This window comes from Trachurus trachurus (assembly GCF_905171665.1).
Source record: "Trachurus trachurus genome assembly, chromosome: 22".
Taxonomy (NCBI): domain Eukaryota; kingdom Metazoa; phylum Chordata; class Actinopteri; order Carangiformes; family Carangidae; genus Trachurus; species Trachurus trachurus.
In genome coordinates, this window is record NC_139907.1 from 734,669 (window position 1) to 762,204 (window position 27,536).

The following is a 27,536-nucleotide window of genomic DNA, read 5'->3' on the forward strand; positions in this document are numbered from 1 at the left end:
TGACATTTGATAGAGAAACTTGTATTGATCGTGTATTGACTGAATCTGCTGATCAGTTGAGTCAGAACAAGAACAGTTGATGGTTCATATTGATTCTGGTGAACAAGGAGTTTTCTAGACTCTCAGGTGAGTGACAGGTGAACCTCATTGTTCCTGTTTGACTCAACACCTTTACCTGTAACTGGATCACTGATGATTGACACATTGAAGCTGCTGCAGCGTTTTCTGTGTCTGTGATGTCATATATGATGTCATATGTGATGTCACATCCTGACAGGTTCACCTGCTGCACTTTACTCTTTACATTTTATTTTACTCCCACAGTCATCAGCTGTGGAAACAGCTACAGATCAGACTCACTGCAGAGTCTCCAGTCGAAAGTCTGGACTCTTCACAAGGTCACGAAGCTGCTGCAAAGCTGAAGAAGAAGAGCTCAGGTTGTTTCCTCTCAGGTCCAGTTCTCTCAGGTGGGAGGGGTTGGACTTCAGAGCTGAGACCAGAGAAGAACAGCTGATCTCTGACAACCAGCAGTTCATCAATCTGAATAAAGAATAAAAGAAGATGAAAAATGATTGATAATTCACACACACACACACACACACACACACACACACACACACACACACACACACACACACACACACACACACACACACACACACACACACACACACACACACACACACACCCCTAAGATCTACAACAGTAACAGTCAGTGAACTGACCTCAGAGTCTCCAGTCTACAGTCTGGACTCTCCAGAAAACCACTCAGATCCTTCACTCCTGAATCCTGCAGGTTGATGTTGCTGCTCAGGTCCAGGTGTCTCAGGTGGGAGGGGTTGGACTTCAGAGCTGAGACCAGAGAAGAACAGCTGATCTCTGACAACCTGCAGTTCCTCAATCTGAATAAAGAATAAAATCAGTGAGTTGAGGACAAAGCTCCTTGTTGACAGCGCTCAGTGTCTCATCATCTGTTCAGAGCTGAAGAAGCTTCAGAAAGAACAAGTTTAGAAAATCAAAGTCCAACAGCTGAAGCAACAGGAAGCAGGTTAAACAGTCACATAGAGAGAAAACAGCTCATTAATATTCATGGGAAGCTGCTTCTGACTCCGCCTCTTCACCTGTCAGCTCCACCTGTGGCGAGTAGGGTGAAGCTGCAGTACCGGTGTTGCAGCTTTACTGGTGTGCAAACCAAGCGCACCTTTACTACGTCCCAGCAGTTGTCAATGGGCTGATTGCCTGCTGGGGGCGTGGCTTAGTTTACAAATGTTTGTCATTCATGTTTGTCTTTGTGTGTGAAAAGCAAGTAAAAAAACCCAAAAGCAATGGAACTATCTGTCTGTCGTTCTTCATGGAGAAGTTGAATTTGTTATGCAACATTTTGGTGCCAAAACCCGGGACAAGGGGGTAAGAAGAGATGAAAAGTCTCAGATGCATGACAATAAAGAAGAAAGAAAAGAAAAATGGCTGATCGATTGAAAAAGAAGAGAACCCCAGTCCGTGGGTCTACAACCAAGTTAATCAGCAAGGTTGACGATGAACTCAGTAAGGAATCACCGGATCCTGATTTACTTGAGGAGTTCTTGGAACAGTTGCTATTAAAAGAAGAATTGTTGGATAAACTTGATGCAGAAATCGAAGAGGAGACGCAGACGGAGGACTTGGAGGAGGAAGTTTCAAGATCCTTGGAATATAAGGAACACATAACTAAGCGGAAGACAAAATTAAAGCGAGTGATCAGGAGAGCGCAAGGAGAAGCAAGCTCTGTGACATCTTCTGAAGTGGATGTTAAGCGTCAAAACGTGAAATTGCCCAAACTTGTGATTGAGAAGTACACAGGGGATATTAGCCTCTGGCAGCATTTTTGGGGACAGTTTGAGACGGCTGTGCATGGAAATCCCAGCCTGACGAAGACGGACAAGTTCAGCTACCTGCGGTCGTATCTCACAGGAGCAGCTGCAAATGTGGTCGCAGGACTGCCGATGACCGAAGCCAATTATGATAATGCCATACAACTGCTACAAAAAAGGTTTGGCCGAAAGGATCTTGTTATTAATGCACACATGACCAAGCTTCTTAATCTTAATCCTGTCAAGAATGCCAGTGATGTAAAAGCACTCAGATATCTTTATGATAACTGTGAAATACAGATCCGTAGTTTGGCTTCTATGGGAGTTGTTTCCGACACCTACGGTAGTTTACTGTGTCCCATTCTGATGAAACTTATACCGGAGGAGATGACGCTGGAGTTTAGCCGGAAAAAAGATGAGGACGATGTCTGGAAAGTTGAGGATCTGATGGGGTTCATTCAAAAGGAAGTGGACAGCCGAGAGCGCACCTCCAACATGACCCAGAGCGCAAAAGAGCGCACCGGTAAGGAACGAGAAAAAGAGACTCACAGCGCATGGGAAATGCGCAGGAAACCAAATATGATGACAGCTTCTGCTCTTTATGCTTCAAGTCAAGACAGACAAGTTTGTTTCTTTTGTGAAAAATCTGATCATATGTCTAAACGTTGTAATGAAATGTCTGTGCCTGAAAAAAGAGAAAAACTGAAGAAACAAGGAAGATGCTTTGTGTGTTTTGGAACTCGACATGTTGCCAAGGACTGTCGCACTAAAGGCATTTCTTGTGAAAATTGTAACAGACGTCACCACAAAGCTCTTTGCTCCTTTGATGGAAATGAATGGACAAGAAAAACAGAGACATCTGATACGGTGATTTCTGTTTCACCATCTGAGTCAAAGCGAGAGACAGTTCTACTCCAAACTGCAACTGTGTGGATCGAGACTCCAGTAAAAAGACAACTCACCCGCTGCCTTCTGGACGGAGGGAGTCAGCGCAGCTTTGTGCGTCAAGACATCTCTCGTACACTTAACCTCCCTAAAATAGGTGAAGAAACTCTAAGACTACACACGTTTGGCTCGAGTGAACCAAAGAATGTAACTTGTAATAAAGTAAAGCTAACATTGAGTAACATAAGAAATGGCCAACGTGTAGAAATAGATGTACTAGAAACCCCTCGTGTGTGTACTTCTATTATGAAAGTTGCGAGAGAAGAATTACGCAGAGATCTGGAGCGCAAAGGCATGCAACTTGCTGACACAGCGGTGAGTGGAATTGAGATGCAGGAACTCGGAGTGCTGATTGGAGGTGATCATTATTGGAAAGTTGTATCTGGGAAATTAGAACGTCTCTCTGAACAACTAGTTGCCTTAGAAAGCACATTTGGCTGGCTCATCCAAGGTACAGTATCCATGCTGAATGTAACCTCTGAGCAAGAAATCACAGACATTGGAACGCTGCATGTGAGTGTTGGTCTGGAGGAACAACTAAACAACACACTGCGCTCATTCTGGGAAACTGAATCCATCGGGATTGCAACAGAACGAGAATCAAAGAACTGTGACGAGGAGACGATGCAGTGGTTTGAAAAGTCTGTTCAATTCGCCGAAGGAAGATACCAGGTGAGCTTACCTTGGAAAAATGAAAATGATAAATTGTCATCCAATTACGATGTAGCAAAAAGACGCTTTGATCAGCTCATTAAGAAGTTTCAAAATGATTTGCCACTTTTTGATAAATATCGAGAGGTAATTCAAGATTATGTCAGCCAAGGCATAGTAGAACGTGTGGAGAACATTGTTTCTGATAATCCTGTCTATTATCTGCCACATAGAGCTGTCATAAATGAGGAGCGTTTAAAACTTCGAGTGGTCTTTGACGCATCCTCCCATGCTACGGGCTGTCTATCTTTAAATGACTGCTTAACAGCTGGCCCTAATCTGAATCCTGAGTTACTGAGTATCCTGTTAAAGTTCAGGCTCCATAGAGTGGCATTTATGGCTGACATTACGAAAGCCTTTTTGCAGATCTCCATCAGAGAGCAAGATCGAGATGTATTAAGATTTCTCTGGACTGACGACTTGCCTAAAAAATATGGCCAACCAAACATTAACATTATGCGAATCACCAGAGTTCCATTTGGAGCTTCGCCCAGTCCTTTTCTATTAGCTGCAACCATAAGGCATCATGTGAAAAAATACCAGCAAGCATATCCTGTTGTCACATCTATTCTGGACAAGTGTTTGTATGTGGATGACCTGATTTGCAGTGTACGGAGTGAAGAGGAAGCCCTCAGCGTATCAACGCAAGCCAAAGCCATCTTGAAAGATGCTCACATGAATCTGTGCAAGTGGAGCTCAAACTCTGAGGATCTGAAAACCCTGTGGAAGGAGAAAATGGAAAACACAGTGAGTGGAAACGTTGAAGTGAAAAACACTGTGTTAAAAGTTCTTGGATTAACATGGAGAACTGATCAAGATGACTTCATTTTTGATTTAAGAAACCTGATTGACTTTTTAAAGGATAAGAGTGATACAAAAAGAGGAGTGTTACAAGCTGCGTCCCGCATATTTGATCCTGTGGGATTTCTTTCCCCTTTTACCATCAGAGTGAAATGTCTTTTCCAAAAAATGTGGGAACGTGGACTTGAATGGGACAATGAGCTGCCTGAAGATCTGGCACATCTGTGGCATCAGTGGTGTGATGAACTGCCTGACATCACGAATATTAAGATCGCCAGATGTTATCATGCAGCGCTTGTGAAGCAGGATGCACCTGTCACTCTAGAAGTGCACGTCTTTAGTGACGCCAGTGAAAGTGCTTATTGTGCAGCTGCCTATCTCCGCATCATCCCAGAAGATGGTGAGTGCATTGTAACACTTATTACTTCTAAAACAAGAGTAGCTCCACTTAAAAAAGTTACATTACCCAGACTTGAGTTACTGGGTGCGCTCATTGGAGCTAGACTTAGTAACTATGTCATTACACATCTTGACATGAAAAAGAGCCAAGTGAACCTGTGGACTGACTCAATGATAACTTTGCATTGGATCAAGAGTTCTGCTAAACAGTGGAAACCCTTTGTGGAACATTGAGTCCGAGAAATACAGAGTTTAACTTCGCCGGCACAGTGGAGTCACTGCCGCGGTATTGATAATCCTGCAGATGTTGCGACTAGAGGAATCAGTGTTAATCAATTGAAAGACAATTCCTTGTGGTGGACAGGTCCAACCTGGCTCAAGCAACGAGAAATACAGTTCTGTGAACACGAACCTGAACCACAAGTAAGTGATGAAGTTGTAAATGAAAGTGTGTCAGTCATGGAAGTTGCAAAAATGACTGACTCTGAAAATACTGTGAAAATGGAATTGCTGGAGTTGAAAAATTATAGTGACCTCAACCGAGTTTTACATGTGACTGCTTGGATTAACAGATTCATCTACAACGCTAAAGAGAAAACAAAACGTCTTGGACCATTGACAGCGGAGGAAATCTCTGATGCGGAGCTGTATTGGATTCAGGTAACGCAGAGGAAAAGTTTCAAAGAGGAGATTTCCAGGATAAAGACAAGTCAAGGAATTTCCTTTCAGTCTAAAATCCAGTCTCTTTACCCTTTTATGGATGATCAAGGAATATTAAGAGTTGGAGGCAGATTACAGATGGCTCATTTAAAATTCGAACAAAAGCATCCTTGCATTCTTCCCTCTGATGATAAATTCTCAGAGATGATAGTGAAAAGATGTCACCAACAAGTAATGCATTCTGGTCTGCAAGATACTCTAAATCAAGTGCGAGAGAGATTCTGGATACTGAAAGGAAGACAGATGTCAAAAAGAACTGTAAATGCCTGCCTCCTCTGCCGCAAACACAAAGTGAAACCTGCTCAGCAGATTTCTGCTCCCTTACCTGCGTCTCGCATTGAAGAAGCTCCCCCCTTTGAGAACACAGGTGTGGATTTTGCCGGACCCTTGTACTGTAAGTCACAAGATAAAGTTTATATTGCTCTTTTCACCTGTGCAGTAACTCGTGCTATCCATTTGGAATTAGTGTCTGATATGACAACAGAAAAATTCCTATTGGCTTTTCGACGTTTTGTGTCACGAAGAGGACTTTGTAAAACTATATATTCAGACAATGCAAAGACTTTCAAAAGAGCTAATGTGGAACTGAGTGTGTTATGGGATTCTATGTCATCAAAAGAAGTCCAGGAATTCTTTGCAGGAAATCGCATCTCCTGGAGATTCATCGTGGAAAGGGCAGCTTGGTGGGGCGGAATGTGGGAGAGACTGGTCCGCTCAGTGAAAACCTGCTTACGTAAAGTGGTTGGTAAGGCATCTTTGCATTATGAAGAAATTGAAACCATTCTGACTGAAGTGGAAGCTGTTGTTAACTCTCGTCCCATCACCTTTACCCACACAAGCAGTGAAGAACCTGTCCCACTATCTCCTTCTCACTTTTTGATTGGTCAGCGTCTGACGGCGCTCCCCCCAGCTGTCAGCATGACATCAGCGGTTCCTGACGTGAGTAAAGCCCAGTTGGTAAAACGTTGGAGATATAGACAACGGATTGTGAACATGTTCTGGTGTCGATGGCGAAAAGAATATCTTCTGGAATTAAGATCTGCACACATCTCCTCTTCTGTTAAAAGACCTTCTGACTTAAAGACTGGAGAGGTTGTGTTAATCTACGAGGATAAAATGCCGAAGCACCTCTGGAGAATTGGCCGAATTACAGAAGTTTATATGGGGAGGGATGGAAAAGTTCGCTCATGCCTTGTTATGCTTCCTTCCAGGAATACATTGAGAAGACCGGTACAGCTGCTTTATCCCCTTGAACTCTCTTAGTGATGAGCTGACTGGAGTCACTCTCATCGGCCGGGAGTGTGTTGCAGCTTTACTGGTGTGCAAACCAAGCGCACCTTTACTACGTCCCAGCAGTTGTCAATGGGCTGATTGCCTGCTGGGGGCGTGGCTTAGTTTACAAATGTTTGTCATTCATGTTTGTCTTTGTGTGTGAAAAGCAAGTAAAAAAAACCCAAAAGCAATGGAACTATCTGTCTGTCGTTCTTCATGGAGAAGTTGAATTTGTTATGCAACAACCGGAGTAACTGTAGTTCTAGGACCGCAGTTTCAGAACCGCAGTTTTAGGACCGTTCGATTTACGTCACAGCGCTTCCTACTAGGGATGGGCATTTGAAGAAATCTTTTTGATCGATCTTCGGGAAAATTAACGATCAATTATCGATTAATATTAGATTAATATTAATATTAATATTCATAATTAAAACCAAATTGCGTGTGTAGCCGATGTCATATCTGGCCCTCTGGGTTGTGTTTCTCACGGCCTGCCCTAGGTCGGGTTTGATCCCACGACCTCCCACACTGGAGGCGACGATGCTAACCTCTTCGCCAAGAGGTTGACAACCACTAGGCAGGTTGGTTAGCACGTCTTTTATGGGTGGAGTGAGTGCACATCCGTTACAAGTGCAGCTATGGCATGTGCCAGTAATCCAGGGCAGTCCCCGTGAAGGAAGAAGGTCAGACAACAACGTACACGGACGTCTGTGTGCTTGTGCTTCAGCCTTGTGTTTGGCTACACTTGTACAAAAAAAATCACAAGCACTTTCAAACTGTGAAAGCGTGTGTTTTATTGTTTTTTCTGTGGCCAACACACGGCGGAGCGGCGCTCTGATCAGCGTGGCACAGAAAAGAGAAACAAACTATGCAGGATATTTACCTTAAGTTTCATTTTAACCGTCGTTAAACAGCTTCGGACTAATTGTGATGTTAGATAAATGACTTGTAGCTTGTAACTTACAGAGAGAGTGGAGGCTCCTTCCACACTGCTGCTGAAAACCAAACCTGCTGATCAGAGCGGGCGGAGCCGCGGTGTCACAGCTCATGTCCGCGACACACGCGCCCCTTCATATTTAATGAATTATTTCACTCTTAAACCATGTAATAATAATAATAGGCCTGTATAATAATACTTATATGGAGTTTATTGGTTGTTATGAAAAATAAACCCGTGGTTTATTTCTCCATGACAACCTCTGCCCTCTACATGATCCCTTATAATAAATCGATAAAAATTTTCCGTGATCGATAAAATTCTTAACGATCAATAATCGCTCATCGATTAATCATGACCATCCCTACTTCCTACCATACACGTACGTGTATATCTATGGCTTCCTACCAAGTGGAGACTGCCGTTACCTGCTGTTAATTTAAAAAAAATTTTTTTTTTAATCAAATCTCGTCTGAAGTTACTGCCGTCAGATTTATCGACTACAAATCACCTCAAACGTGCTCCTAACTACTTTCTGGGCAGTCATTGGACTCTCTCTATTCTACACTCTACTGGTCTTTTTACTAAAATTAAAGGTTGAATATGTAGAATATTTATTAAAATCTATATACAGAATGGAAGTATTGCTTTGTGGCTCAATTCTCCGCTGTTTTCCTGCCTCCTCCCGGTCGGATGCGTCTGTTTCCAACCAAGCCTTTTTAATAATCAATCGGTGGATCAATGGATTATCATATACATGTTAGGATGGGTGTATTTGTGTAGTCTTATCTGTCATAAACACGTTTACTGTCTGTGATGTATGTGCATGTATGACTCCTACCACTAGGTGGAGTATGTTACCAGAGTTGTGGTTAACCTGCTAGCAGTGTCATAAAGAACAATCAGGAAGTAAACAGAAGTTATCGCAACCAAGTCGGTCTCCGTGTGCTTACATACATAAATAAGATACACATTATTACATGGTGTCAGAAGATACAAAATGGAACAATTAAAGCCTCCGAACAGTCTGTGCTTCGAGGGAAATCTGGCAGAAAACTGGCGAACGTGGATTCAAAAGTTTGAACTCTATCTCATCGCAACGGGCATCGCAGAGAAGAGTGAGAAGGTGAAATGTGCGACATTCCTTCATGTTGCTGGAGATGAAGCTATAAAGGTATTTAATACCATGGACTTTGATGAAGATGTGGATGGTTTTGACGGACTTAAGGAAATGTTTAGAGACTACTGTGAGCCACGGAAGAACATCACTTACCTGAGACACGTGTTCTTTACCCGAGTCCAAGGGCCGAATGAGACTATTGATGCCTACGTGACGGACCTAAAGAACAAGGCAAAGGATTGTGAATTTGCGCAGCTGACAGATGAACTGATAAAAGACCGCGTAGTCTGTGGCATAAATAATGACGCTGTGAGAGCTAGGCTGCTCAGAGAGACGGATTTAAACCTGACAAAGGCTGTGGATATCTGTCGAGCAAGTGAGGTAACGCAAAGTCACATGAAAGCACTACACGAGGAAGCAGATGTAGCTGTGAATAAAATAAAAGTTACCAAAATGAAGAAAGCTAGCAAGCAGTATGAGACTGATAAAGAAAAGGGAGAATGCAAGAGATGTGGCTACTTCCATGAGCCAAAGAAATGTCCAGCATATGGGAAAATATGCAACCAGTGTAAATTAAAGAACCACTTCAGTCGCATGTGCAGGTCACAAAAACAACAGTTTAAACCAAGGAAAACTGAGAAAAAAGTACATGAGATAGAACAAGAAGAAGATGATGTCATGTTTATGGGATGTATAGAGATCAGAGCAAGTGAGCAAACAGATTCAGAGTTTCAGCTGGATACAGTTTTGACAGTGAACAACAACAGTAAGAAATGGACTCAAAAGCTCAAATTAAACAACAGTGTGCTAACTGTAAAGCTTGATACAGGAGCAGAGTGCAACGTGCTGTCAGTGAGAGACTTTGAGAGAATCACAAACAAGGATGCTGTACTACAGAAGTCAGGATGTAAGCTAGTCACGTACTCTGGCCACATGATAGCAACAAAGGGCAAGGCAAAGCTCAAGTGTGATTTCAAAGACAAGGAATATGAACTGGAATTTCAGATCATTGAGAGAGACTCACCTGCTATCCTTGGAAGAGAATCCTGCACAAAACTAGGACTAATCAGAAGAGTGTACAGTGTAGATAAGAAAGACAATACTGACATTCTGAGCGAATATGAAGATGTGTTCACTGGTCTAGGGTGTGTGCCAGGACTGCACCACATCCAACTCAATCCAGACGTCACTCCAGTCATTCACCCACCAAGAAAGGTGCCAATAGCACTGAAGGACAGAATAAAAGCGGAACTGGATAGGATCGAGGATCTTGGAGTTATTGTAAAGCAGACTGAGCCCACAGACTGGGTGAACAGCATGGTCACTGTGGTGAAGCCCAACAAACTGAGAATCTGCATTGATCCCCAAGATCTCAATAAGGCTATAAAAAGGGAACACTATCCACTACGCACAGTTGAAGAGATCGTCGCAGAGATGCCAAATGCAAAGGTTTTCTCTGTAGTGGACGCCAATCACGGTTTCTGGCAAGTACAGTTGGACGAGGAGAGTTCCAAGTTATGTACATTCAACACCCCGTATGGACGTTACCGCTTCCTACGACTTCCTTTTGGAGTGTCGTCAGCTCCAGAAGTGTTTCAGAAGTGCATTGCACAGAGACTGGAAGGCTTGGAAGGAGTTGTGAACATAGTGGATGATATCTTGGTGTGGGGAGAAAACGAGGAACAGCATGACAGGAGACTGAGAGCGCTGATGGACAGGATCAGGAGCATCAACTTGAAGTTAAACAAAGACAAATGTAAGATCAGAAGAACAGAGATCACATACGTTGGCCATGTTCTGTCTGCAGAGGGAGTGAAACCAGACCAAGAGAAGGTCAGAGCTTTACAGGACATGCCTGAACCAGAAGACAAGTCAGGTCTACTGAGGTTTTTAGGGATGCTTCAGTATCTGGCAAAGTTTGTCCCAAACCTCTCTGACGTGAGTGCGCCGCTCCGGAAACTCCTGGAGAGTGACGTAGCTTGGCATTGGGAGGCCGAGCAGCAGAAAAGCTTTGAACAGCTGAAGATGCTTGTGAGCAAAGCCCCGGTGCTCAAGTATTTTGATGTGAAAAAGGATTTAACACTGTCTGTCGACGCGAGCTCTGAAGGTCTGGGAGCAGTGATAATCCAGGACGGACAGCCGGTGGCCTATGGCTCAAGAGCGCTGACTGACTGTCAGAAGAGATACGCACAAATCGAAAAAGAACTTTTAGCAATTGTGTATGGCTGTGAAAAGTTCAAACAATATGTGTATGGCAAGACAGTGCATGTTGAAACAGACCACAAACCTTTGGAGACTGTGTTTAAGAAATCACTCCAGAAGGCTCCACCGAGACTCCAGAGGATGCTGATGAGTCTCCAACCCTATGATTTGCGGGTCAGCTATAAGCCTGGAAAGGAGCTCTACATCGCAGACACACTGAGTCGAGCATATCTGAAAGAGAAACCGGAGCAACTCCTGGAGGATGAGCTACAGGTCCATCTACTAACAGCTCAGCTACCAATCACAGAAGAGAAACTAAACACATTCAGAACACAAACAGCTGCTGATGAGGAATTGCAAATGGTCATAGACATGGTCCAAGCAGGATGGCCAGCAGAAATACGACATGTACCAGCAGACATCAGAAAATATTGGACATTCAGAGAGGAACTTACCTGTTTTGATGGTCTCCTCTTCAAGAACAAGCGACTTGTCGTTCCAAGTAGCTTGAGAGCAGACATGCTTGCAAGAGTACATGAAGCTCATCTTGGAATTGTCAAATGTAAAGAAAGGGCGAGAGACGTCATGTTCTGGCCCAACATGGCTAAAGAGATTGAAAATGTTGTAATGAAGTGTGCTGTCTGTAACACTTTCAGGCGGAGCAACACTAAAGAGCCACTCATCTGCCATGACATTCCAGAGAGAGCCTGGGCAAAGGTTGGAGTGGATCTGTTCCATTATGAGCAAGGTGATTATGTGCTGTGTGTGGACTACTATTCAAAGTATCCTGAAATTGCTAAACTCACTGGGACGACCAGCCGACATGTGGTGACAGCCCTCAAATCGATGTTTTCAAGACATGGCATTCCAGACGAGGTCATGTCAGACAATGGTCCACAATTCTCAAGTGCTGAGTTCAGGACATTCACAGAGAGCTGGGAGTTTGTACACACCACATCCAGCCCGGGATACCCCCAGTCGAATGGACAAAGTGAGCGAGCAATACAGACAGTAAAGAATTTACTGAAGAAAGCACAAGAGAGCCAGAGTGATCCTTATATTGCTCTGTTGGAATACAGGAACTCACCTTTGGATGGAGTAAAACTATCCCCTGCCCAACTGCTCATGGGTCGAAGACTAAAAACTAAACTGCCAACATCAGCACAGCTGCTGAAGCCACAGCTGTATGACAATGTTCACCACGGCATCAAGGAGAGGCAGCTGAAACAAAAGCAGTACTTTGACCGAGGAGCAAGACAGTTACCGCTTCTGATGGAAGGAGAGAAGGTGAGAGTAAGAGTCAAAGATAACTGGCAACCAGCAGTCGTCGTGAGAAGACATGACAACCCCAGGTCGGTGATAATCCAAACAGCAGATGGAAACACCTACAGGAGAAATCGGCGACACCTGCTGAAAACCAGAGAAATGACTTTTCCACAGTCACGCTCTGTAGATGTGGAGGACTTTTGTCCAGTCACCAGTACACTTACAGAGACTGATAGGCCCATATCATCACATGCACAGTCACCAGTGCAATCACCTGTGACCTCATCACAGAAAGGGACTGTGACACCAACTGTGAACAGAGAAGATCCTGTTAAAAGGTCAAGGTGTGGCAGGCCAATTAGGCCTCCAAAACGTTATTCTTAGAGATTAGCAGCATTTAATTATGTTGTGAGAGTCATTTAATATAAAAGAAAATACTTTTGGTTAAGTTTGTTTGAAGTATTCATGAGTGAAGATTAAACACTTTGAATTAATTTAGTAATTACCTTTCAGAATTCAAGTTGAATATGATTTGCATATGAGTTGTAAAGTAACTTTTGGTTGAAATTAGAGGCTGCACAGTTTTGGAAATATATAATATTAGAAAGTGCACTCATAACAGTATTTCATGGTGTTTTCATGTATGCAGGTGTTGACTTTATTAACCTGTGAAATGTTAAGTCAATCATTAGAAAATGATGAGTAAATTGGTTACAGAGAATAATCTTAAAGGGAAAGATGTGATGTATGTGCATGTATGACTCCTACCACTAGGTGGAGTATGTTACCAGAGTTGTGGTTAACCTGCTAGCAGTGTCATAAAGAACAATCAGGAAGTAAACAGAAGTTATCGCAACCAAGTCGGTCTCCGTGTGCTTACATACATAAATAAGATACACATTATTACACTGTCGTGGACTCCCGCGGTGCCACCGAGCTCCTTTTTTTTTTTTTTCACTGAGACAAGAGCAGTGACAACGGAGGCTCTGAGCAGCAGCGGTGTGGAAGGCAGAGAGCCTCCACTGTCCCTGTAACAAGCTACAAGTCATTTATTATGCTGTTAAATGACGGTAAAAATGAAACATAAGGTAAATATCCTGCATAGTTCTCCTCATGTTTGTCCTCTGATCAGAGCGGCGTCCCTAGCAACGGCTCGTTTTACCTAGCAACGGTCTTTTTCTGTTGTTGTTCTGGTAATTCTACATATTCAACCTTTAAAGCAGAAGTAAGTGATATATTTGTGTTAATCTAAGTCTTAAATAGTTGTATCTTCCGACAGCAATCACTTCTATAGAGTGTTTGGTCTGAAACACGGGTCTGTCAGTCACTCTGCTCTGCTCTGAGCCCAGGAGAAAACATTTATCGTATCCTACAGTTTTTATCCAATGAGGAGAGAGAACGGCATGCAGGGCTGTGTGTGCAGCCAAGGGACGCCGTGAATGTGGCGACGTAGGGACGAGGACTGTTATGGTGCGTTCAAGGAAACTCGTATTTTTCCGACCGTGAAGTCGTACCAGTTCGATCTGGTACGAGTTCACGGGTCAGAAGTTACGAGTGGCCGTTATAGTGACTTTCACCGGTAAAACAGGTCGGAAAAACACGAGTGGGTTGCCTGGAACGCTACAAAGTCGTAAGTTGTGACTTGAAGCTGTAATTTACGATTTCAAAACCCTGTCTGGAACGCAGCATTAGCCAAAACCACCGGACCACTTACTTCTGCTTTAATCAGCTCCTTTATTCATTGCCTAAACCTAATATGGCACAATTACACTTCTCACTCAAACTGATCTGGCCTGTCTACACTCTACCTGATCTTTTTACTAAACTCGAACTCCTGTATGAACTTGTAATATAAATTTCAAATAATCGCCTCCGGAGCGGTGACCGTTTCCATAGTAACGCAGCAACTTCCGAACGTTGGGGGCGCTGTGGCGTAAATCGAACGGTCCTAAAACTGCGGTCCTGAAACTGCGGTCCTAGAACTGTTGCTGCAGCTTTACACTATTGCCTGTGGCTCCATCCAGACAAACTCATGTTGAGCAGCCACATTGACCAGAGGTTTACTGACGATGTGTGAGACAATTTATCAGATCACACGCACGCACGCACGCACGCACGCACGCACGCACGCACGCACGCACGCACGCACACACACACACACACACACACCTTATTATGGGATGTTGGCTTCCACCACAGAACCTCAGGAAAGAGGAGGAGCCACCAGCTATTGATTATAGATCAGTTATTGTCTGACACGTGTTTCTGTAGTTGACTGGACTAAAAGCAGAGAAGAAGAAAACCATGACGACCCTCAGTGTGGATCAGTAGCCTATAATATCACAGCTTTCACATCACATTCATCTGAGCACAGAGATAAAACAGAGTCTGACCTCAGAGTCTCCAGTCTACAGTCTGGACTCTCCAGAAAACCACTCAGATCCTTCACTCCTGAATCCTGCAGGTTGTTGTTGTCACTCAGGTTCAGTTCTCTCAGGTGGGAGGGGTTGGACTTCAGAGCTGAGACCAGAGAAGAACAGCTGATCTCTGACAACCTGCAGCCCTGCAATCTGAATAAAGAATAAAAGCAGATGATTAAATGATTGACAATTTATCAGATCACATGCACGCACGCACGCACGCACGCACGCACGCACGCACGCACGCACACACACACACACACCTAAGATCTACAACAGTAACAGTCAGTGAACTGACCTCAGAGTCTCCAGTCTACAGTCTGGACTCTCCAGAAAACCACTCAGATGCTTCACTACTGAATCCTGCAGCTTGTTGCTGCTCAGGTTCAGGTGTCTCAGGTGGGAGGGGTTGGACTTCAGAGCTGAGACCAGAGAAGAACAGCTGATCTCTGACAACCAGCAGCCCCTCAATCTGAATAAAGAATAAAAGCAGTTCAGTGTCTCATCATCTGTTCAGAGCTGAAGAAGCTTTTTTTTTTTAAGTATATTTTTTGGCAATTTTGCCTTTATTTGAGAGTACATAGTGAGATAGACAGGAAAGGGGGAGGCAGAGAGAGGGGGAACGACATGTAGGAAAGGTCTGCCCGACGCGGGATTCGAACCGGGGGCGCCTGCGTTGAGGACTGTAGCCTCTACATGGGACGGCCGCCTTAACCACTGCGCCACGCACCGCCCCCAGAGCTGAAGAAGCTTGAAGTGAAACTAAGTGAGTGGTCATGTGACCACCACCATCATCATCATCATCATCATCATCATCATCATCATCATCATCATCATCATCATCATCATCATCATCCTCTGACCCTTCACCTTCTACCAGCTGCAGTAACATGGAGTCAGAAACTGAACTGAACACAGACTAGAGTCCAACAGGTCCAGTCAGTGAACTCACCTCAGAGTCTCCAGTCGACAGTTTGGACTCTCCAGTCCAGCACACAGAACCTTCACTGATGAGTCACTCAGGTTGTTTTCACTCAGGTCCAGGTGTCTCAGGTGGGAGGGGTTGGACTTCAGAGCTGAGGCCACGACTTCACAGTGACTCTCTGAGAGTTCACAACGATCAAGTCTGTGAAGAGAGAAAATATGAAATGTGTCAGAATGAAATGAGATGAAAGCTGCAGTAAAAACAGTTGATGCATCTGATGACAGGACGTGATGATGGTTTTCTGGTAGGAGGGTGTTAGGTAACACACCTGTCAGTGGCTCTGACCACACTGAGCCCACCCCCCCTGCTCAGGAGGTGAACTGGTCATAGTGGACCGTGTCTACAACAGACCGGTGGGTGAACTGGTCATAGTGGACCGTGTCTATAACAGACCGGTGGGTGAACTGGTCATAGTGGACCGTGTCTACAACAGACCGGTGGGTGAACTGGTCATAGTGGACCGTGTCTACAACAGACCGGTGGGTGAACTGGTCATAGTGGACCGTGTCTACGACAGACCGGTGGGTGAACTGGTCATAGTGGACCGTGTCTACAACAGACCGCTGGGTGAACTGGTCATAGTGGACCGTGTCTACGACAGACCGGTGGGTGAACTGGTCATAGTGGACCGTGTCTACAACAGACCGCTGGGTGAACTGGTCATAGTGGACCGTGTCTATAACAGACCGGTGGGTGAACTGGTCATAGTGGACCGTGTCTACGACAGACCGGTGGGTGAACTGGTCATAGTGGACCGTGTCTACAACAGACCGCTGGGTGAACTGGTCATAGTGGACCGTGTCTACGACAGACCGGTGGGTGAACTGGTCATAGTGGACCGTGTCTACAACAGACCAGTGGGTGAACTGGTCATAGTGGACCGTGTCTACAACAGACCGGTGGGTGAACTGGTCTGAGCTCCTCCTGCTTCAACATCACTCTGGTGTTCAGCAGCAGATCAGTAACACAGCCTCTGACAGTGAGAACAGGGAAACACTGGTTACACTCATTCATCTCTGTGATGCGTTCAAGGACAGACAGACGACGACTTCTCTTCTATTGTTACTTTTCACTGTACTGCTGTAATACTGCAGGATCCTCCACTGTGGGATCAATAAATATACCAATACCAATCAATAAACACACAATAATGAGCCACTGTGGTGGAATATAAAACTTGATGCTGTCTTTACATGACATTGTTCTTGTTGCTACGACAACGAGTGCCTTTCTTAGCCCTGTTGCTCCGGGCCTAGACTGCTGTTTCCCATGATGCATTGGGGGCTCGCTCTCATTACATCATCTTTTTATTGTTTGGTCCCTGGACGTCCCATGTTCATCAGAACTTCAGTCTTCCTAGATACAGACGGCGGCTTCACTTCTGTCTAACTCCTCACCTGCTCTTCACACCTGTCACCTGAGTCAGTGTGGGCGGAGTCTGAAGATGACATCACCTGATGACACTGATCAGACTGCACACAGCTGCCTCTGAGACACTAAAGGGTTAAAACTATGGTTCATGTGCAGTCGTACTAACACCTGGAAACGCTGAGGTGGAAGATTGGAATAAAACCTAAAACTCAACATAAAAACTTAAAAATAACTGTTAAAGGTTGAATATGTAGAATATTTATTAAAACCTATATTTTTTCAAAAATAATACATCCATGGGGCCTTTAGAGGGGTACAGAATGAAAGTATTGCTTTTCCATAAAAAAATTTTTTTTAGTCTAAATTATTTTTAATTTTTTTGACGGGGTCGACAATTACTTTCTGTCAACGTTCTGTTTACATTCGTACCTGCCTGTAGCCGACACGTGGCTCAGTTCTCCGCTGTTTTCCTGCCTCCTCCCGGTCCTATGCGTTTGTTTCCAACCAAGCCTTTTTAATAATCAATCGGTGGATCAATGGATTATCATATACATGTTAGGATGGGTGTATTTGTGTATTCTTATCTGTCATAAACACGTTTATCGTCGCGGACGATAAACGTGTTTTCCAACTTGACGAGAGCAGTGACAGTGGAGGCTCTGAGCAGCAGCGGTGTGGAAGGCAGAGAGCCTCCACTGTCCCTGTAACAAGCTACAAGTCATTTATTATGCTGTTAATGACGGTAAAAATGAAACATAAGGTAAATATCCTGCTTAGCTCTCCTCCTCTGCTGTCCTCTGTTCAGAGCGGAGTCCCTAGCAACGGCCCGTTTTACCTAGCAACGGTCTGGCAATCGACTGCTGGAATTCTTTTTCTGTTGTTTTTCTTGTAATTCTACATAGTCAACCTTTAATTAAACAGCAACGACCACAACAAGCTGAAGAATCCACATGTTGGAGCTCACAGCTTTTACTGCAGCAAAAACAATACAACTCACCTGTTCTTAATGAGAACAAATGAAAACTGTGTTTATCTGAACTTGATCAAACTACTGATCAATAATTATATTGATCATGTCTGGACTCACCGAGCCTTCCTGCAGTTCCTCACAGCTGGGATCAGTCTCTGTCGTCCCTCTGGTGATGTGTTGTACTTCTCCAGGTCCAACTCATCCAGAACCTGCTCTGACACCTGCAGCATGTAGGCCAGAGCTGAACACTGGATCAAAGAAAGTGTCTTCTCTGATCTGTTCTCTGACTCCAGGAACTGTTGGATCTCCTGATGAACTGACTGGTCCTTCATCTCCGTCAGACAGTGGAAGATGTTGATGCTTCTGTCAGGAGAGATTTTATCACAGTTCATCTTCTTCAGGTTGTTGATGGTTCTCTGGATGGTTCCTGGACTGTTGTCTGTCTGACCCAGCAGACCTCCTAACAGCCTCTGGTTGGACTCCAGAGAGAGGCCATGAAGGAAGCGAACAAACAGGTCCAGGTGACCGTTTCTACTGAGGAGGGATTTCGCCAAGGCTCTCCAGAGGAAGTCATCCAGGGTTAAATCATCATGTTGTTTTCCCAGGAAGTTCCCTTGGGTTAAATCATCATGTTGTTCTCCCAGGAAGTTCCCTTGGGTTAAATCATCATGTTGTTCTCCCAGGAAGTTCTTGAGGACCTGTGTGTTCCTGTTGGTGAAACAGTGGAACATGTAGACTGCAGCCAGAAACTCCTGAACACTCAGATGAACAAAGCAGTAGACTGTTTTCTGGAAGATCACACTCTCTCTTTTGAAGATCTCAGTACAGAGTCCTGAGTTCACCAAGGCCTCTGTGACATCCAGACCACACTGCTCCAGGTCTTCTTGGTAGAACATGATGTTTCCTTCCTCCAGCTGTTCAAACGCCAGCCTCCCCAGCTTCAGAAGAACTTCCCTGTCGGCCTCCGTCAGCTCCTGTGGACTCGTCTCATGTCCTTCACCGTACTTGTTCTTCTTCCTCTTTGTCTGGACCAGCAGGAAGTGTGAGAACAGGTCCGTCGTGGTCTTGGGCAGCTCTCCTCTCTGGTCTGTGGTCAACATGTGCTCCAGAACTGTAGCACTGATCCAGCAGAAGACTGGGACTTGACACATGATGTGGAGGGTCCTGGACGTCTTGATGTGTGAGATGATTCTTCTGGACAGATCTTCATCACTGGACCTCCTCCTGAAGTACTCCTCCATCTGGGCGTCAGTGAAGCCTCGGACCTCTGTTACCCTGTCGACACATGTAGGAGGGATCTGATTGGCTGCTGCAGGTCTGGAGGTGATCCAGACCAGAGCCGAGGGAAGCAGATTCCCCTGGATGAGGTTTGTCAGCAGCACGTTGACTGATGACGTCTGTGTGACATCAGACACAACCTCCCTGTTGTTGAAGTCCAGTGACAGTCGGCTTTCATCCAGGCCGTCAAAGATGAAGAGAAGTTTACAGACAGCCAGCTGCTCTGCTGTGACCTTCTGTAATGTTGGATGGAAAACATGGAGCAGCCTGAGAAGACTCAACCGCTGATCTCTGATCAGGTTCAGCTCCCTGAAGGAAAGCAGAACCAGCAGACTGACATCTTGGTTCTCCAAGCCCTCGGCCCAGTCCAGAGTGAACTTCTGCACCGAGAAGGTTTTTCCAACACCAGCGACGCCGTTGGTCAGAACCACTCTGATGGGTCTCTCCTGGACAGGTGAGACCGTAGAGACGTCCTCTCTCCGTTGGACAGGTGAGACCGTAGAGATGTCCTCTCTCTGTTGGACAGGTGAGACTGTAGAGACGTCCTCTCTCTGTTGGACAGGTGAGACCGTAGAGATGTCCTCTCTCTGTTGGACAGGTGAGACTGTAGAGACGTCCTCTCTCTGTTGGACAGGTGAGACCGTAGAGACGTCCTCTCTCTGTTGGACAGGTGAGACCGTAGAGACGTCCTCTCTCTGTTGGTCAGGTGAGACCGTAGAGACGTCCTCTCTCTGTTGGACAGGTGAGACCGTAGAGACGTCCTCTCTCTGTTGGACAGGTGAGACCGTAGAGACGTCCTCTCTCTGTTGGACAGGTGAGACCGTAGAGACGTCCTCTCTCTGTTGGACAGGTGAGACCGTAGAGACGTCCTCTCTCTGTTGGACAGGTAAGTCTTTAAAGATGTCGTTGCACTTGATTGGAGTGTCATGGAGGGTCTTCTTCTTAGACGTTGTCTCCAGCTGTCTCACCTCATGTTGGGTATTAACCTCTTCACTCTGTCCCTCTGTGATGTAGAGCTCAGTGTAGACGCTGTTGAGGAGGGTTCCACTTCCTGTTCCACTTCCTGTTCCACTTCCTGTTCCCTCAGTTCCTTCAGTCACTCGTTCACATCTGCTCCTCAGACTGATCTTATGTTGATCTAAAACCTCCTGCAGACCACCATCTGCTGAGAGACAAGAGACAGAGTCAGACTGAAGACAGAGAGTCTGACAATCTGATCTGATTATTTTCATCAGCTACAGAAAAACTACAGACAACAAAGAGAAGGTTTGAATCATCATCTTAAATGTCAGTGCTGTGTGATGGAACAATGACTCTGGAGAAAACAACAGGTCCTGGTTTCACAAATGACCACATCTGCAGTAGAGATGCACCGATTGCAAAATTCTTGGCCGATACCGATTTCCGGTTTTAAAGGAGGTCTGACCTGCCAAAACCGGTTTTTCCTTTACCGATTTTCTATCTAAGAAATCATTATAATCATACAATAGACACCATATTTGTTTGGCTTGAGTACCCTTTCCCAAATGTAATACAAGTACCCTTCTCCCAGACAAGATTTTGCTTATATAACTGCAATTAAAACCACAACTAGTGGTAGGCTATATGATACTATGATAACCCCCATAACAACAGGTCCTGGTTTCACAAATGACCACATCAGCTGCTCTGATTGGCTGTCTGCAGCTCACCTCTGGTTCTGGGTCTTTTTCCACACTGCTGGTCCACAGAGACACCACTCCTCTTCCTCCTGTCAAGACATTTCTGGATCAACAACATGTCACAACTCCACATCTGAGCTCTGATTGGCTGCCTGACAGAGTGTGTGCATGTTTCTATCTCTGAGGTTTGTTGTGAACCTTCAGAGTCTGATGGATCTGGTTCCTGGTTTCTCTCTGTTTCCTTCACATGAGTCTAATGACTGAATCATCTTCAGCTCAGTTTACAGTAGAAACCGTCTCTTACCCTGACTCTGGAGGTCCAGGTACAGGTACAGGTTCAGTACTGAACCAAAGAGGTTGATCTTTGGACCGGTCACTCTTCAAGGACAGACAGATGGATCCAGGTCCAGGTCCAGGTCTGAAGTTTAGAGGTTGATCTTTGGACCAGTCACTCCTCATGGACAGACAGATGGATCCTGGAGACTCTGCTCTCAGTCTGCAAACACAAACATGTTTTTATTGACACCACATTGATCACTGACCAGTTCTCTGATCACAGATGCATTGTGGGAAGTCTCCAGTGACGTCAGCGTCCAGCACCACACACTGTAGTGAAGGATGGAAGCAACACAGCAGCATCATAGACAACAGTGTAGAGTCAGTCAGTCATTAACTGGGTCCAGTGTCCAGCTGATGAACATCTGTCTCACATCAGCTCTACAGAGGATCCACTGGATCAACATCTGGATCTACCTGGACACCAGTCGCCCCCCTACAGCCCAGGGTTAGGGTTAGACACAGAAATAATTGAACGCCTGCGTTGAGGACTGTAGCCTCTACATGGGGCGGCCGCCTTAACCACTGCGCCACGCACCGCCCCAGAGACAGTTTTTAGGTTCGTATCAGGTTTCTTACTGTGAGTCTGAAGGTCCAGGTCCAGATCTGAAGTTTTCAGGTTCAGGTTTGGAGCAGTCACTCCACGTAGACCAGAAGGTGGGTCCAGATCTGAAGTTTTCAGGTTCAGGTTTGGAGCAGTCACTCCTCGTAGAGCAGAAGGTGGGTCCAGGTCCAGGTCTGAAGTTTTCAGGTTCAGGTTTGGACCGGTCACTCTTCATAGACCAGAAGGTGGGTCCAGATCTGAAGTTTTCAGGTTCAGGTTTGGACCGGTCACTCCTCGTAGACCAGAAGGTGGGTCCAGATCTGAAGTTTTCAGGTTCATGTTTGGAGCAGTCACTCCTCGTAGACCAGAAGGTGGGTCCAGATCTGAAGTTTTCAGGTTCATGTTTGGAGCAGTCACTCCTCGTAGACCAGAAGGTGGGTCCAGATCTGAAGTTTTCAGGTTCATGTTTGGAGCAGTCACTCCTCATTGACAGACAGATGGATCCTGGAGACTCTGCTCTCAGTCTGTGGTTTGCAAACACAAACATGTCAGTCATTACAGTTTTTTTCCAATCGCTAAAACACAATTTTGCAAACTAGGCTGGTTTTATCAAAATACTGAACACAATTGACCTTTCGCAAAACCCCGCCCCCGAACGGTCATTGTCATCATAGCAACCGTTACTATGTAAACAAGGTCCGTCAAGCTTCGGACCTCCGACAAGCAAAGTGTATTGTCGGACAGTAGTTACCTGAAGAGTTTGGCTGGGGGAGTCATGTTCTTTCCCTTCCCAAAGCTGAAAACACAACAGGAGAGGTGCCTACAATGGGTCAAAGTGTGTGGAAGCCCCTCCCCGCCCCGCCGCAGCCGGACCCTTCTCCCCCTCCCAGCTAAATGTCATGAAAATAAACAAGCATACAGCCTACATCTGCTCCAAGGTAAGCTAGCAGGACTAGGGCTGTATCCCAAATCACTCACTACCACAGTGTTTCCTCTATGATTTTTTTTAAGAGGGGGGGGGGGGGGGGGGGGGCGATCGGACCTTACAACTTTCACTTTCACCACGCACTGCTGCAGCATGCGCGCTTCTCTCTCTCTGTGTGTGTGAATGTCAATAACAAACAGCGCTATGAGGAGATGAATGAACGGAAGACATGCAGCGGTGTATTTGCGACAATTAAAAAAAACAGAAGGAGCTGTACGTATGAGGAAATACTGTAGCCTACTATAGTGTACTTCCACAGATTGAATCCTCTCTGTGGGGAGAAAAAAAGAGAAGCTCTGGTCTCGGTCCGCGACACAAACCGTGACACACTGTTACAATTTATGAATCGATAAAAGCCGTATTTTGATCATCATTATGTTTACATTGTGACCACGCAATTTCGTAGTGGTGTCAGAATGTTTAGTGATTATTCATATCATAAATATAGCGCTCATATGCCTCTGAGACTCTGATGCCTCAAGACGCTCAATATAAAAACACTGTTGACACTCGGGCAGCATTGAGAAGCTTGTCGGGCTAGCAACAGTAACTAAGGGGGGCGGAGCTTTTGCGAAAGGTCAATTCACAAAACCACACGTAACACCCAAACTGCAAAATACCTGATACATCCTGCAAAATGAAGCACTAGACTCAGGATGTGCAGCAATGCTAATGACCCTGGGTTTAACTGCAGCATTTGACACTGTTGATCATATTGTAGGACCCTGCAGTCACGTTTGGAGCGACATGTGGGCATTAAAGGGTCAGCCCTCATGCTGATTAGGTCATACTTGACTGATAGGAGCTTTTCTGTGCAGTTGGGCAGTTTCTCTTCTATTGTGCCCCCCCTCACATGTGGAGTGCCACAGGGTTCAATTCTAGGCCCCCTGTTATTTTCATTGTACATGCTGCCTCTGGGATCTATCTTTCGTATAAAGCACGACATATCCTTCCATTGTTATGCGGATGATGTGCAGATATACCTCCCTCTTCAGCTGTCCTCTAAGGATCCTCTGAAATCTTTACTAGCTTGTCTTGCTGACGTCAAGAGCTGGATGAGCCTGAGCCAACTTAATCTTAATGAAAATAAAACCTAGGTTACTGTATTTGGCCTTCCAGAGGGCTGTTTGCACTCATTTGATGGTCAGGATCTCCTTGCTCTTAAAACTACTTCCTCTATTAAGAGCCTTGGTGTAACTTTTGATTGCAACCTTGGTTTTAGGAAACAAATCAACACAGTGGTTAAAGGGCCTTTTCACCAAATTCGTATTTTATCAAAAGTCAAGCCTTATTTATCTTTTAATGACTTGGAAAGAGTCATCCATGCCTTTATATCATGCAGGCTCGATTATTGTAATTCCTTATACGTTGGTCTTGACCAGAGCTCGCTCCGCCGCCTGCAGCTGGTGCAGAACGCGGCTGCTCGCCTTTTGACCGGCACAAAAAACCATAAACACATCACGCCTGTTCTGGCCTCCCTCCACTGGCTTCCCAACCGCTTTAGGATTGATTTTAAAGTGTTATTAAATGTTTTTAAGATTTTAACTGGTCTGGCTCCTTAAGTCCATAATCCAGCCAGAGATCTACGGTCACCCAGTGAGTTGTTGCAAAAAATATACTTAAAAAAAAAAAATTCTATGTACATTTTTAACATAATCTGGCACTGTTGTTTATGATTACTGTAGCCGTGCACGTATGCATATCCGTATGTGTATGTATACGTTCGTATATGTGCATGTGCTACATGCATTTGTGTTAGTATGTGTGATGATATGCATGTTTTCTTGTTTCTTGTACATGCATTCTTTTTGTTTTTGTCTCTGCTCTGTAAAGCACTTTGGATGACTGTTACACGTATTTTTAAACTGTGCAATATAGATAAAAGTGAACTTGAACTTGAACCAAAACTACATAGCATCATCACTTCATTCATATGACCAGATGTTTGTCTAACTAACTACACACTGTTGGACAGAATGAAAAGCACTCTCATCTTTAGCTTTGTCGTAAAACTAGTTCAAAACACATGCTGTTGAAACATTTATCTTTCTATTTTTCACCAAACCCACTGTGTCAGCTGGCATAAACACTCTATGTTGTTGTTTAGGGCCACAATAGTTAGGCTGGGCGCACACACACACACACACACACACACACTCAGCTCTGATAGAGACAGTTAGGAGGTTCAGGTTCGTATCAGGTTTCTTACTGTGAGTCTGAAGGTCCAGGTCCAAGACTGAAGTCTGGAGGTTCAGGTCTGGATTGGTCACTCTTCAGAGACAGACAGACGGACCCTGGAGACTCTGGTCCGTCCTCCTCTTCCTCCTCTTCCTCCTCTTCCTCCTCTTCCTCCTCTTTCTCCTCTTCCTCCACATTAACACTCATCTTCAGGACTTCAGTCGGTCTGAGAGGGAAACCAGAAACACACACAGTCTGATCACCTGTCACACACAAATACACTGAGGACAAACTATCATCACTGTCTCACAGTTGTTGACCTCCACCACTCAGAGTCCTTTCACATTAAATCCATGTTTATCCACTCACCACAACCTTTGACCTTTGACCTCTGAAGTTTTCTCAGGTCCTTGAGTTCAAGTTGATGTTTGTTCTGAACCTGAAGAAGTTTACAGTCGAGGTCAAACTGAGACAATGTGCTGACGTCTGTACGGACTACATCTGACTCTTCTTCCCTCCACAGTCCACACAGACAAACTGACTCTCTGATGCTTCAACAACAACATTGATAACAAATAATAATAATAATAATAATAACAACAATAATGATAATGTTGTGTTAACACGCACTTGTCTCTGACTTCAGTTTCTCTCCTTCTGCTCCGTTCATTCTGAAATGGCGTCTGAACTGTTTTACTTCCTCTTTCTGTGTTTACAGGAAATCATTGTTCAGTTTTAAGTGCTTAGGTGCAGAGAGGAAGTCTCTCAACCGAATGCCAGGGAGAAAAAGTAAGTTTTTAGGGAAGATTTAAAGACTCTATTGACTATAAATACCAGATGCGTCATGGCAGCAAAGACTCGGTCAACGTTTGTCTTCAGCCGAGGTTTTGGGCTGAGCAGCTGTTTGGCTCCACAGTCCATAGAGACAAACTCTCTCTGACACTTCAACAACAACAACTATAATAATAATAATAATAATAATAATAATAATAATAATAATAATAATAATAATAATAATAATAATAATAATAATAATTTTGTGTAAACACTCACTTGTCTCAGGCTTCAGTTTCTCTCCTTCTGCTCCGTTCACTCTGAAATGGCGTCTGAACAGTTTCACCTTCTCCTTTTCCTTCTCTAGTTGAACGTGACAGAGAGATAAAGTAGAAAAGGGACCAGAGCTACCACAAGAGGGGACTGTGGAGGTTCAATTTAGACGCACAACCTTCTCTCAAAATGTGTTATCAATCTGAGGATGCTTGGAACGGAACAAACTACCCATTAGTATTAGAGAGTGTCCGACTTTTAAAGCACAACTTACAGACTAGATATTAGACAAACAAACTTGTGAGCAGCTGTATCATGCTCAGTCTGGGTCTTTCTTGTTTCTTGTTTCTTCAGCTGTTTGTCTATGGCCGGTGCGTGTGCAATAATGGAGTCAGTGTGCAATCATGTAACCATGCTCAGTCTGGGTAACATAATCATATTTAGTCTGAGTGTGTGTAATTGTATGTTTTATAACTTAACGAATCATGTCCAATCCTCCTGCAATCATGTAAAGCTACTTATTTAATATTTGTTATCTATCGGTCCTGTTGTTGGACTTTTTATGTCAACTGTTTTATGTTTGGGGATGAAATCTAGCAACAGTGCTAAGTCCGTACTCGTGTACTCAGTGTCCATCAATATGCATAAATAATACATAATTAAATAAATAAATATAAACCTGCTGGATATCTGTTAGTAGGCTTATTATACCTGTATGAACAGATGAAACCCAGTGAGCTGAGATCCAGCTGTGGTAGAACATCTGCTGAGAGATTTAAAGAAACAGCAGCAGCAGCACAGGGACACTCCACTAAGTTACAGTTCAGTCTATTATATTTTATTCTGATAGCTACACACTGATTCACACAGTGTAGGCCTATGGTATTTAATATTGTGTATTTAGTATTTAATGTTGTATACAAAGCATTTAATATACTCCATTTAATATTTAATGTTTCATATACATATAATCCATATAAAGTTCATATATACTAATGCAATATAGCCTACATAATATCTGATATTGTGTATAGTATTTAACGTATTGTGTTCAGCAGCTGATGGTTGGTGTCACTTCTTGGTCACCAATCTGAACTACACATGATCATCATCAATCTGCTGCTCTGGGCTGCTGTTACTTCTATATTTAATTTAACCCTGGTCAGTGACCCCACAGCTGTAAGTAATCATGTATTATTCATCTCTAATTGATCACGTAGGAAATCTTTCCTGCCTGTTGCATCAAGCTGTTTAATTCAGAACTGTCAGAGTCATCTACCCTATGTGTACCGAGTTTACTAAATATAATGTACATGTGTGAGTTACAGATGTAGCCACCTAGAAGTTCCCCCTGGTCCCTGTCGGGACCTCTGCGGGACCGTGATGGGTCCGTGGTGGGTCCGTGACGGGCTCCCGCTTGGCCCATGGCGATAATTTAATCCCCCGCAATGACGTAGCGAACGCAGCCACGACTGTTAACGCCCCTCTGCAGCCCGTGTGAAAATCAGCTGCAGTGTCTCATTTGTCCACGGGGAGGA

At 44.5% G+C, this 27,536-nt stretch overlaps 2 protein-coding genes across 2 annotated transcripts in view; both read right to left on the reverse strand.

Annotated features, from left to right (window-relative positions):
• LOC311005882 (NACHT, LRR and PYD domains-containing protein 3-like) lies at positions 1–27,424 on the reverse strand (the record flags this gene model as incomplete). The annotated part of the gene is made up of 11 exons (XM_083998489.1): positions 1–540; positions 726–902; positions 14,617–14,793; positions 14,942–15,115; positions 15,596–15,769; positions 18,087–19,693; positions 20,114–20,412; positions 20,939–20,997; positions 21,824–21,982; positions 22,540–22,584; positions 27,312–27,424. The coding sequence occupies 11 exons, from the start codon at positions 27,422–27,424 to the stop codon at positions 357–359; spliced, it is 3,168 nt and encodes a 1,055-aa protein (XP_083854615.1). The 3' UTR covers positions 1–356.
• tbpl2 (TATA box binding protein like 2) overlaps positions 1–27,536 on the reverse strand; it is a gene marked incomplete at its 3' end in the record, with an annotated part of 106,437 nt that overhangs the window by 18,884 nt on the left and 60,017 nt on the right.